The sequence below is a fragment of the Asterias amurensis genome, chromosome 5, assembly GCF_032118995.1.
Source record: "Asterias amurensis chromosome 5, ASM3211899v1".
Classification (NCBI taxonomy): Eukaryota; Metazoa; Echinodermata; class Asteroidea; order Forcipulatida; family Asteriidae; genus Asterias; species Asterias amurensis.
The window spans coordinates 12,784,914-12,797,917 of NC_092652.1; the positions used below are offsets into that span (position 1 = coordinate 12,784,914).

Here is a 13,004-nt window from a genome sequence, read left to right on the forward strand (position 1 = left end):
TTCCATTGGTAATCCCTTACATTATTATACAAAGCGATATCATTAAAGTTGACATTAGGGGGTTTGTATCGACTCCTTCTAAAATATTTGTATGTTTACCAGGAGGAATCATTACAACGAAAATTGATTCTAATGATTTACAATTGGTTTTGAGGTCAGGTCTTTTGGTATAAGTTTAAAGAGAAATTTAAAGAGCTACCGAAACGTTTTTGCATTATTTGCTTCTTAACAGTGGTCGTCGTCGCTGGTTGTTTGTTTGTTTGTTTGTTTGTTTGTTTGTTTGTTGGGTTGTTTGTTTGTTTGTTTGTTTGTTTGTTTGTTTGTTTGTTTGTTTGTTTGTTTGTTTGTTTGTTTGTTTGTTTGTTTGTTTGTGTTTAGGTTGGTTGTTGCGGTGGTTGTTTTTAGCTGTTGGGGTGTTGGACTGGTTATTTCTGATGAGGGCTTCGAACTGGAGGTGCCATACTAACTCATCAGATATGGTTCAGGTAGCCATTGAAGGGAATGCAACTTGATTTTGCATCTCTCATACTTTGACGTGACTCAAACTGAACATATCCTAGTAACTTCATAACATCTTGACATTTGTTTTGTATGTTCAACACATCAGGGAAGGGCATTGTTTTTCGCCACGCTTGAGCGGTTTTTCTTGAGTCCCTGGTACGGGAATATGCCTTGTCGTCATCGTGGTCAGTATTTCTCAAGATCCATGTGTTTACTTCTTGAGGTAAAATCCAACCCAGGTAATTATATATATCACTGGTAACTTGAAAGGGTTTCTCTGCCAAGTCTTCATATCGTACCAACTTGTATCTACCTACTAACCAGTCAGGAATATGTTGTCCATACGCAATGTTAACTTTCATATTCTGGCAAAGATCCTTCACTTCGTCAGCATGTGTGCCTTTCCGACGAATAAAGTCTAGATTTTCTTCATGCAAGAGATGTCTTGAATTCATTACCGCACGTGGGTCACGCACAAGATGGATCACCTTTATGTTAAATTCATCATTTACAAAGAAAGGTTTCAGATGAGCTAAGTCAGTTATACGTATTGTTTTAAAAGCAAAGTGTGATCGTCTCTTACATAAGGTTGATGAGATGTTCAAAAACATTTGATTACCGGTTAAATCATACTTTGAGCAGATTTGTCTGAGTACTGAATTATTTTGCATCTCAAACGCATTGAAACATGTACTCACTTCAGTTTTCTTAACTACCCAGCCAGAAACAGGAACATGGGTAAGTTCACATTTAAAAATCGAATTCAGGGTGTTGTGTACTGCAGTTTCAAATGAGAAGGACGTCTTCTTCATAGCCAAAGATGTAAGAGATCGAAGAGGCTCGAACATGAAAAATACCGTCGGGTTTTGATTGAACAATTCTCCCATAAACGATGATCCCGATCGTTTCTGGGACATCACCATTACGTATGTTCTTTCAGAAACCGCAGTCCTTTGTATTGAGTCAGTGGGTTGTGCCATGCTGACAGTATAACTGACGTTGGTCACATCAAAACGATTCATCGGTTGTACTTCCGTAACATGAGGCTCTACAGGAAGAAAGTCAAACAACAGAAACATTTATATTAGAGCTTGTAAGTTAAATACGGAAATATTTACGTAAAACATATTATACACAATAACCTTTAACCAGCCGTGTTTTTTTTTTTTTTTTTTTTTTTGGGGGGGGTGGCGTTTTTTGTTCGGGGTTGGGGGTTCTTTCATTTTGTTTGGGTGTTGGGGTGTTTATTTGTTGGGGTGTTGGGGTGTTTATTTGTTGGGGTGTTGGGGTGTTTGTTCGCAGGGAGTATGAACCGGGCTTGAATCGAGACCATCAGTGTGGCCAAGTGGAGGATACGCGCCCCCCCCCCTCCCCTGGCAAGCGGGATTCTGACATATCTTTATAGGTCAATGGTGTTTCAGTCTTAACTTACTTGAGACGTAGTAAACGAATATTGTCAGAACGACAAGTAACACAAGATGTAAACTTTGCATTGTGCATAATGCGGATGTGTGCTTGCTAGTTGTTTCCGACATCTTGCAACACTGTTTGGATGTTTCTTCTAAGTGGCCAGCCTGTGTCTGTCAAACAAAACAACGCATATCGATGTATTAATTACTGTGCTGCAAACTTGAGTCGTAATGCAGAGGTGTATGAAAGCATGGGAGTCAATCTGTCTTGACAAATGGGGGGGGGGGACATCGCTAGTCATAACATTTACGGCGTGGGGTCCGGGCCCGCTTTAGGGCCCCAGTTTTTTTTAGGCCGTAGATGCTCTCTGGTGCAATCTAGGGAGTCTGAGGGGTGATGTGCCCACCTCTCAGATGTTGGAATTTAATGGCAATTTCTGGCCAAAAAATGGGGCATCCTTGAAACAGCCATTAAATTCTCAGATGTTGGAATTTAATGGCTATTTCAAGCTTTGATGCACCATTTTTTGCTATCATGGTTATTGTACCTAAAAACAACTCAACAACTTCGTATCCATATTATTTCTGCATATAATGCTCAGACGGCGTTTCATCCCTATTCCCTATCATCACCAGCATCACAAAGGGTTGATCAAGACAAGACATTTTATGGGGGGTTGGTGGGTGGTTCAAATCTAAGATGGAGCATGCTATAAAGCGGAATGCGAAGCCTTTACGGCCTGTGTCCGGGCCCGCTTAATGCTCTGTGGTGTAATCTTAGGCCAATAAGAGGCAACAAGAATGGGACAGAACATAAGCCTTTAAAATGTGAGCAGCAGTAGAACCATTTGAGTTAACGCATCTTCAGGTGCGGATCTATGACACAAGTTTTAGGGGCAAATCTGTCAAAGAGTGAGCAGGCGAGTGTGAAGCCTTTACGGCATTGGTCCGGGCCCGCTTATTGTGCATGTTAGATGCTCTCTGGTGCAATCTTAGGCCATTTAGAGGCCCAAATGATAAGTGAATCAGAACAACAAGCCTTCAACATTTGAGCAGTAGAATATGGGCCTTTTTGGATTTTGGAAATACTTGGAACTTTCATTAAAATAAAGTGAAATTGATGGGTATGTGTAGTTGATTGTTTGCAATATTTGTACGCAAGGTTTGCGGGAAAAAAACGACTAAATTTAATATGGTGTCAAATGGAACAAAGTTAATAACAGCCTTGGGTGCGGAATTACCTTGGTAAAACATGACCCGAACTCGCTCGAACTAACCATAGAGGCCGCAGAACGGCAATGGCAGACAGAGACAGTGCGTCACCGTAAAGTAAAATACAGTAACTATACAAGAGAACTAAAAAGTATGGAGATGACACGCACGTACATGCCCTTGTAAGACACATGGGTTAAAAAAAAATTGGAACAGCTGGTCTTTATCAACCGTTTAAACACCCCACGTGACGCACTCTCCACCAATAGGAATAGTTAATCTATCTGAGGTATTTATGAATATTTTGTTTAAGGTAACCATGTAGAGCATGATTAACATCCTATGGAGATTATGGATTAAACGAAATTTACAACTGTGTGTCACCAGCGTAACAATGATTGTGTCACACCATGATAAAGGGATATGACTCGAACAGGAAGTGTATATGACCACTTGAGTGCAACATCACGAACGCCAATCCTCGATTAGAGAAGAGATATTTTAATATAATCTTAAAAGATCTCTCCTTGTCGAACGCTGCCGACAAGTCTTAAAGAACCAGAATTAATGTAACCCGATTTAAACCAAGATTAGTCATGCTGTAATTGTTTGCATTTATTTTACTTTTTGACCCAAAGTGTTGATGTTTTTTATCGAAAAGGTATTTATGAATGGGAATCAAAGTGTGTTGAGTCGGTTTTCAATTAGTGGTTTAAACCCGCCGAGGCCTGGTTCTTGACAATTTACCTCGACTTCGTCTCGATAAAATTATCAAGAACCAGGCCTCATTGAGACTAAACCACTAGTTGAAAACCTCTTCACCACATTAACTTTGAAAAAATGTGACCCCTTGTTGACCTTTACTTCAGGGTCTACCGAAAGTGGGACCATACCTCAAGAACTACACAAATAATTGTCAAACTCTTTTTCACTTAGAGACTCTTTGAGCATGAAAGATTAACTTTTAAAAACGTTGGCCCCATATTGACCTCTACTTCCGGGTCAACCGGAAGTTGGACCATATCCCAAGAACTTCACAATCGATTTTCAAACTTTTTTCAGTTATAGCCTAGCAAACATTAAAGTATTGGGCCAATGATGGCATGTACCGGCGTCGATTCAGCAGTATCCAATTAGTAAACCCCTTTTCACTTAGAGACTCTTTGAGCATGAAAGATTAACTTTTAAAAATGTCCAGCAGTATCGACACGGTACCGTTAAGTATGATGATAATGTCGGTTTTAAAGTGGCAAACTATTTAGTTAGGACGGAGGTTTGCCTGTACTGGGCCAATACTGGTTTTGTTATAAAGGCACAGCATTTTGGTAAAGAGGTAGAAAACCTATACTGGGCCAATACTGGCCTTGAGAATGTACACCATTTCGGCAAGCGGCAGAAAACCTTTTCTGGGCCAATACTGGATTTGTGAAGGCACACCATTTCGGATAAATGATTAACCTTTAATGTCCGAATACTGGTTTGTAGCGGTGCACCATTTTGGGAAAATGGTAGAAAACCTGCATTATAGAAAACCTTTTCTGGGCCAATACTAGTTTTGTAGCGGTGCACCATTTTTGCAAAAATGGTAGAAAACTTGCACTAGGCCAATACTGGTTTTGTGCGTCACACCATTTTGGCAAAATGGTAGAAAACCTCTATTGGACAATTACTGGTTTTGTAGCTGCTCACCATTTTGGCAAATAGGCATCATAAAAAAACCTTTACTGGGTTAATCATGCCAATACTGGTTTGGGGAAAATGTTAAAGAAAATATTTTCTATATACTAAACCGACTTGATATTTAAAAAGGAATTACATGCAAGTTATTGAACCTGATGGTACCGGCATTTTGAGAAACCGAATACTATTAATTTATTTTTATTTTGTGATAAATAATTGTTTAGGGGGCCTAATTATTTTATTGGTTTTTACCTAGCATTTTTAAACTAATGTATTCATTGCTGCTGTATTTTTCTCTTCTTTGTTTTTCTTTGTTTATATCATGGACAACTACACTTTATTGTAATGGAATTTTTTATTGCAAAGTAATTTCATTTAAACTTAATTTATTTTATATAATTTATTTTCATTTTTTATTTTATTAATAAAAACTGACGAGTTAAGATGCTGGTTGAATTTTCGTCTGATAATGAAAGTTTTACTTTCTGACATCTGTCTACTGGTTTTTTAGCCCCACGCCATTTTGGCAAAATGGCACAGACAACTTTTTCTGGGCCAACACTGGTTTCGAGGCGGCACACCATTTTGACAGAAAGGGCATAATGGTATTTATATACCATATATCATATATAGTGATTTTGTAAATTTCAAGGCAGTGTGTCAAAGCTGTGCCTCAAGATAGCTTAAAGCCATTGGACACTTTTGGTTAACAGTGTTGTCCAAAGGCCCATTGTATCACAACTTAAATATGAAATAACAAACCTGTGAAAATTTAGGCTCAATCAGTCAACGGAGTCGGGAGAAAATAACGGGAAAACCCACCCTTAATTCCGCACGTCTCGCCGTATCATGACATGTGTTTAAAATAAATCCGTAATTCTCGATATCGAGAATTGATAATTGTTTTAAAGGCAGTGGACACTATTGGTAATTACTCAAAATAATTATTGGCATGAAACCTTTTTTGGTGACGAGTAATCGGGAGAGGTTGATGGTAAAAAACAACGTGAGAAACGGCTCCCTCTGAAGTGCCATAGTTTTCGAGTAACTTTCCACTAATTTGATTTCGAGACCTCAGATTTAGAACTTGAGGTCTCGAAATCAACCATCTAAACGCACACAACTTCGTGTGACAACGGTGTTTTTTCTTTCATTAAATGAAAGAAAAAACCGTCAGGGGTCGAAATTCCCGGTAGCCCGCTAGCCCGGGACTACCAGTTTGACAGCCGGGCTACCGTTTCCCCCAGTTTTAGTAGCCCGGCGGGCTAGTGGAAAAATAAAGCAAATTCACATCTTAACAAACATAAATATTTCTGTGTTAACAATAAGTTGTAGAATTTTCTCTTGTTTTTATTTCGTTATCGGGCGATAATAAATATTTTGATATCAGATCACCCTCCCGCTAGCGCTGTCATAACAAGAAGGGTAAGTCCTGAGTCTCATCATGTTGCCTGCAGTAAATAACTATACTTACATTACGTACAGTACACTCACGCACACACAAAAACGACGCATCGCCTGGTTAACCGGTTGATAGTACTAACGTAACGTCCGCGACACGAACGGACAATTTTGTTCTCAATTTCTTCAACTGTCATTCGTTCGACCCCAAGTGCAAAAACAACCAAACAAAGACACCCTACATCTGAGTGATCATTATGCGCTTCGATAAAAAAGAGGTTGTGCTTAGAATTATATTTTAAATTCTAACTCCCGCTGGAAAACGAATAAACCAATGCGTAACAGAGGGAGTGGGAATGGCGCAATCCAGTTTTGGTCAATCTGGTACAGTACATAAAATATAGCCGTATGCATGGATGTATGTGCACACAACGCACGTGTTCGGCATCGCCGTATTTTTCTTGAGGAATTTTTTGCTCTGAACAGTGTTGGCCCTAGTCTGGTTCCCTTACCAAAGATTCCTTGACGTCTCTCGTTAAAAATCTTAGGTCAGGTATCGCCCACGGTTAAAAATAGAGCATGACGCAACTTGTCAGGTTTCATCTCAAGGGAAACCATGTCTGCACCTGATCGGAAGGGTCGCACTAAATACCGACAACTCACGACACCGTTAAATATATGTACAAGAGTCATAAAAAAAATATGAATCTAAATCACCTTCAAACTGTTGAAAAATTGTATTTTGAACTGTAAAAAAATGGGGGTTTTTACCCCGAATTATAAACGAACGGTAGCATCCGCCATGTTGTCTTTCGACGTACCTGGACGATAGATACCATTATACCGCAGGGGTAATACAAAATGCAAGATGATCAGGGTGTGTGCCCTCTCATGGAGTTGAAAAAAATATTATTTTAAATCTCCCCTTGTTACTTCAAAAAATTATTTACAATAACAAAAAACCAGCAGCAGAAAAGAAAACAATACAACTGAGGCTGAGCCCTTAGAACTTACCCCTGCAGTGTATGGTATCGTCCTTAGACGTCGAAAGACAACAAGCCGGATACCACCGCTTATTACTATTTCGCGGTAAAAAAATACTTTTTCTACAAAAACTCCTGGATATACGGCCGACAGAAACAGGACTGACATTATGATTCCATGGATTCTGTTTACAATGCAACCATAGACACCCGGAAATGTCCGGCCATCAACGATACTGTCCGAATGTTGACGACAACACGTTCGGAACATTTCGGATAACTTCGAAAAAGGAGGAATTCCTTCTTTTTGGTCACGTGATTTTGGGTGATACCGGACCCTAAATTCGACAGAGCCTAGTCGGAGATTTTTGGGTCTGGGAACCAGACTATTTTGGGCCCAACATTGGGATAAAGTCTGAGGAATTTCGGGGGCGTGCGCCAGCGACATTTTTGCCGTGCCTCACAGGGATTTTTTTTTCCCCGCCCACTATACATTTTGTCTGAGGAATATTTTTGCCGGAAAATATTTTTATAGTTTTTTTTACTGTTAGCATTGTGCCGACAACAGTACAAGTAGTTGGGCTTCTTGGTTATGCCGCTGTGCACTGGGCTTCTGATTTATGCGTTTGCGCTATGTGGTACTCAAACAAGAAAAGACAAGGTTGGCAGGTCTGCTGTCGGCATTATGTGGCGTTTTTTGGAAGATAGTTAAACCTCCTTCAAAAAACAAAAATTTTGTGAGTATAGACTGTTTTTTAAAATTATTTTATTCTAATCTTTTCTACAATGAAAGGGTATGGTCATTGTTTGGTTTTTGTCAACATAATGTTAGTTCGGCGCCTAGTATATGAAAACAACTAAATCAATGCAATAAAGAAGGAAACAAAAATCCAGCCAGGGCTACTGAAAAATTCAGGGCTAGTAAAAATTCAGGGTTACTAGCCCTGTGGGCTACCTTGAAAATGTAGTTAATTTCGACCCTACAGATTGAGCTAAAATTTTCACAGGTTTGTTATTTTATGCATATGTTGAGATACACCAACTGTGAAGGCTAGTCTTGACAATTACCAATAGTGTCCACTGCCTTTAATGTTTTCTCAAAAAGCAAAGAATTTCATGGAATATTATTTCAAGAAAAGTCTTTCACCATTACCTTCTGTAAACACTGTAAGTTATTTGTAAATCTGTGAAATTTTTTTTCTGTTCCGAAAGTGTCCATTGACTTTAAGAATGTGAACAAAAATATTAAAAACTTACAAAGTATTGTAATAAGTTGGGATTTGTTTTGCAATAACATACCCCCAAAATTGTAGACACTATTTGACGAGCCTTTATTTTGAATCTTGATTGCAATAATAAAATTATTTCGAACTACTGATCAAAATAAATTATTCAAAATAATTATTAGCATAAAACCTTTCTTGGTGACGGGCAATGGGGAGAGGTTGATGGTATAAAACATCGTGAAAAACAGCTCACTCTGAAGTGCCATAGTTTTCGAGAAAGAAGTAATTTTCCACGAATTTGATTTAGAGACCTCAGATTTAGAACTTCAGGTCTCGAAATCAACCATCTAAACGCACACAACTTCCTGTGACAAGGGTGTTTTTTTCTTTCATTATTATCTCGCAAGTTTGATGACCGATTGGGCTCAAATTTTCACAGCTTTGTCATTTTATGCATATGTTGAGATACACTAAATGTGAAGGCTAGTCTTTGACAATTACCAATAGTGTCCACTGCCTTTAAGGGTGCAATTAGTAGTAGATTTAATTAATAACGTATTAATTACACACTGAACAATCTGGCAAGTAACGGGCCAATTATGGGCCAATAGTGGCATACTGTGTTGGCCCAATACAGAAGTGCCAGCATCACCATGAACGTTATTGGGTCTGTACTGGGTGAGTTATGGAACTTATCAGCTGTGGATTATCTGGCCACTAGCTGGCGGTGCCATGCTAACATGGCCCAAAACAGAAGTGCCAGCATTGGCGCGAGCGTTATTGGGCCTGTGCAAATACTATTGGGCCAACCTTCTACCAGCAGTGGGCCATATCTGGCCAGATAACGGGCCGATTCTGGGCCAATAGTGACGTACTGTAATGACCCGATAAAGAAGTGCCAGCATCGGCATGATCGCTATTTGGCCTGTACATGGTGAGTTATGGCAACTGTACTGGGCTGATTAATTGTAAATGTGCAAATGTAAATGCCAGTATTGGGCCAATACAGATGTTTGCTGGGAGACTCCTTGTGCGCATGGGAGATTCGCCTTATGGCAATCGTGACCCCATGTTGACCTTAACTCCCGGTTCAACCGGGAGTGTACAGGGAGTGGGGCCATAACTCAAGTATACTGCACAACCGATTTTCAGTAGACTTTTTCAGTAGACTCTTTGGGCAAAAACCCAAACTGTTATATCTTGAAATCAGACCAACTATAATCTTTGAAGCACTTAATCGAAGCAAAACAACACGGAACAGCTTTGTGTTTGTGCACAAACAGATGTCTAGTTATTAATTGTGTTTTAATCGGCTAATTATATAATAATTGATTATCCTAATAAGCCAACAATAAATCAAAAGTACCTAGCGCACGCGGTATGTTCTGTCGGAGGCCCAGTGTTTTACAATGGCGTAAATGCTATGGTCAAAATTTGTATACAAATTCCATGGAATTTTGACGGAGAAGAAAAACAAGTAAAATTCTAGACGAACACATTAGCCGTTACGAGATAGCCTTGCTCAAGGCAGTCGAATTATTCACTCCGAAAAAAGACCGCCGCTGTATAAAAACCCACCCGTATTCACTGTGCGTAACATCGCACGACACGATGCCCCCGTACACTATCCGCATGCGGAGGCCGTCAGGCCGACAGCCTTGTAGGATCTGTGTTGAAGCCACTGACCTCATTACTATAATAAGCGAAGAGTTCCCACGGTCAGCTCATTACCATAATGCCCGCGAAAGACGAGACATGTTTACCTCACACACCACCACCACGGACGCATGATAGGGTCCAAAGGTCGTGATAAGGGAAGTGCGTGATTGGACGTCAAAATGAATAATTCATTTGCCTCACATCCTGTGTTGTCTGATAGGTCTGACGAACGATATACATATTCATGAGCTGCATACTAGCATATCCGAGCGAGAGCCCCCCCCCCCCCAATTTTTTCCACTAGTGGAATTTTTTCAATACAACACATTAAACCCGGAAGATACAGACCCGACAAGGCTGTCGGCCTGACGGCCTCCGCATGCGGTTAGTGGTGTACGAGTGCGATGACTTGTGTGAACAGTATTCGTGCGATGTGACAGTGTGTATACGGGTTGGTCATTCGGTGTGATCGCACACACCATGCACAGGGTATACGGCGGGTGGGTTTACAGCTGCGTCTTTTCGGAGCGAATAATGCGACTGCCTTGAGCAAGGCTATTACGAGATAGCGATCGAAATGGCTTATTATAAAAGCCCTGAAATCGTACGCCTTTTTTTACGTTTCTTCTGAAAATAAAAATTCATGGTTTATTTGCGAAGAGAGAGGTTTACATCCACACAATTAATTATAACGAAAGTATACAAAACAATCCCGGCCCCATGGGCAAATCCTTATTGGCACCCGCCGAGCTGAGTAGAAGTTAAATTGCAATGGAAATGGCTACAACGTGTGGGTGCGTTTGGCAGCCATTTTACATCAACCAATGACTATGGTGGCCCTGTTTCACGACCGGCTGTGTCCCGTCAGGGCCACCATACATGACCACGTAGCAGCCACAAGTGTTTGATTTTTCCGGGGAGGAAAACCGGAAATCCTATCAAGGAATGGAATCAGTGGCACAGTACAGTGGTGAGAGGAGAGGCACATTGGGCCGATTTTAAACACAATTAAAGCATCATAAGCATTCGAGCAAGGCACCAATACAGTGGTGAGAGGAGAGGCACATTGGGCCGATTTTAAACACAATTAAAGCATCATAAGCATTCGAGCAAGGCACCAATACTTTGGGATTCAGCCTGAACCAAAAGGCACAACGTTATTTGTTTTCCTCTCTCAACATTAAGTTCTCCAACAATTTGAAAGTAAAAATCATACTATAAAGCATTCAATGTTAATTATATAGGCCTAAACGCCTTCTATGATACTGTAGTTTTATCATTATTACATTTAATAAGTTCGTGTCTTCGTATTTTGGCCACTTCCAGGCGTTGGTGCCTCACTTACAAAAGTTATACGCACGTCCAATAGATTATCGGTCTAGTTATCACAAAAACATAATCAAACAGTGTATTAAGAATTACGTATCATGTCTGAACATTAATAACATACCACCAGGACATGTATCATGCAATTCACCTAGCCTCCACAACCACCAAAGATTATCTCATGATGGTGTACGAGCAGTAAACACAGTATACGCAGTTTCTGTGTAGGCAAAGCTCCCATTGTGTTCTATCGATGTAGGCCTACATGAATTATTTATGCATTTCCAAAGAGTACACCCGATATTCTTGATTTGATTCGTGGTTCTATGTGATCTCAGCTGTTTTGATAATGACACGTCTGCTAATGCGACCTATAATTAGTACAGTTTGGATAATAACAGCAACATTGAAGATTGAGGCGTTACAACGCGTTGAGTACAGACATCCTCGTTGCTCCAGTGTTATATCAGTCGATCTGACAATATCTTATTATTATTATTATTATTTTGTTGGGGGCGTGACTTTTATTTCAGCTATCTCGATGCCAAACGCTCTTGTTGTAATAAAACCGGAAAGATAATGGAATTTCGTGTTAATAAATCAAGTATGAATGCACAACATGACCTATGCACACTACCAAACTCTCCTCAGGAATAACAGTTGATATTTGGGTTTAGCCCAGAATCTTGAAGGTTGTTACAGTATATACCGCAATGTTTTGAACAATTTGGACCACTAATAACAGTGGTTAATTAAGAAGCAATTTTAGATTATACGCACAATTGCCAGCTCATCAATGCGTGTTCCCAGCATGGGTGTCAATCGGGGGGGGGGGGGGCAGGGGGCACGCCCCCATCGTAAGGAGGGTGGTGGACACGATATCAAATGTCCCCCCCCCCCCCCCATCTTTTTGACCACTTTTATCATGAAGCCCAAGTTTTGCCCTGTGTAAGACCAAACCCTGTGCAAAGGGTGACACAACTTGTTGAAGGGTGGTGGGGACATTATATCAAAATAATGCCCCCCCCCCCTCTCAAAATTGGCATAGATTGCATCACAGAGCATCTAAAATGCAAAATTTTCCCGGGCACTAACTCGGGCCCGCACCCCACGCCGTAAAGGCTTCTCACACGCATGCTCCATCGTTGACAGCTTTGCACCACCCCACCCCATTTTTGAAGGGTGGGGAGTCACACAATATCAAATGTTCTCGTGTCTTTAATTTGACCACCTTTATCATGAAACTCATGTTTTGCACTGTGTAAGAAGACCAAACCCTGTGTATGTGCCCCAACCCCAGTGTCCCGTCATTTACATCAATCCTCGGGGGGGGGGGGGCACACATAATGTTCCCTTGTTTTGTTAACTCTGTGTCCCCGCCGTACGTGCATGTCGTCTCCATACTTTTTATAGTCTGGTCCCCTGACCAAAGATTCCTTGACGTCTCTTGTTAAAAATCTTAGGTCAGGTATCACCCACGGTTAAAAATAGAGCCTGACGCAACTTGTCAGGGTCGGGGGTCATCTCCAGGGAAACCATGTCTGCACTAGTTGCGATAACGTAACCCTCCTCCCGTCGGCCGTCAGGCCGGAGGGTTACGAGATTAT

At 40.6% G+C, this 13,004-nt stretch overlaps 1 protein-coding gene across 1 annotated transcript; it reads right to left on the bottom strand.

The window, feature by feature from the left end:
• Window positions 1-11,621, bottom strand: LOC139937506 (carbohydrate sulfotransferase 4-like). Its single transcript, XM_071932668.1, has 3 exons — window positions 11,522-11,621; window positions 1,934-2,081; window positions 1-1,549 (listed from the first exon to the last, which is right to left on the bottom strand). The coding sequence occupies exons 1-3, from the start codon at window positions 11,537-11,539 to the stop codon at window positions 471-473; spliced, it is 1,245 nt and encodes a 414-aa protein (XP_071788769.1). The 5' UTR covers window positions 11,540-11,621; the 3' UTR covers window positions 1-470.
• Window positions 11,622-13,004: the final 1,383 nt, after the last annotated feature.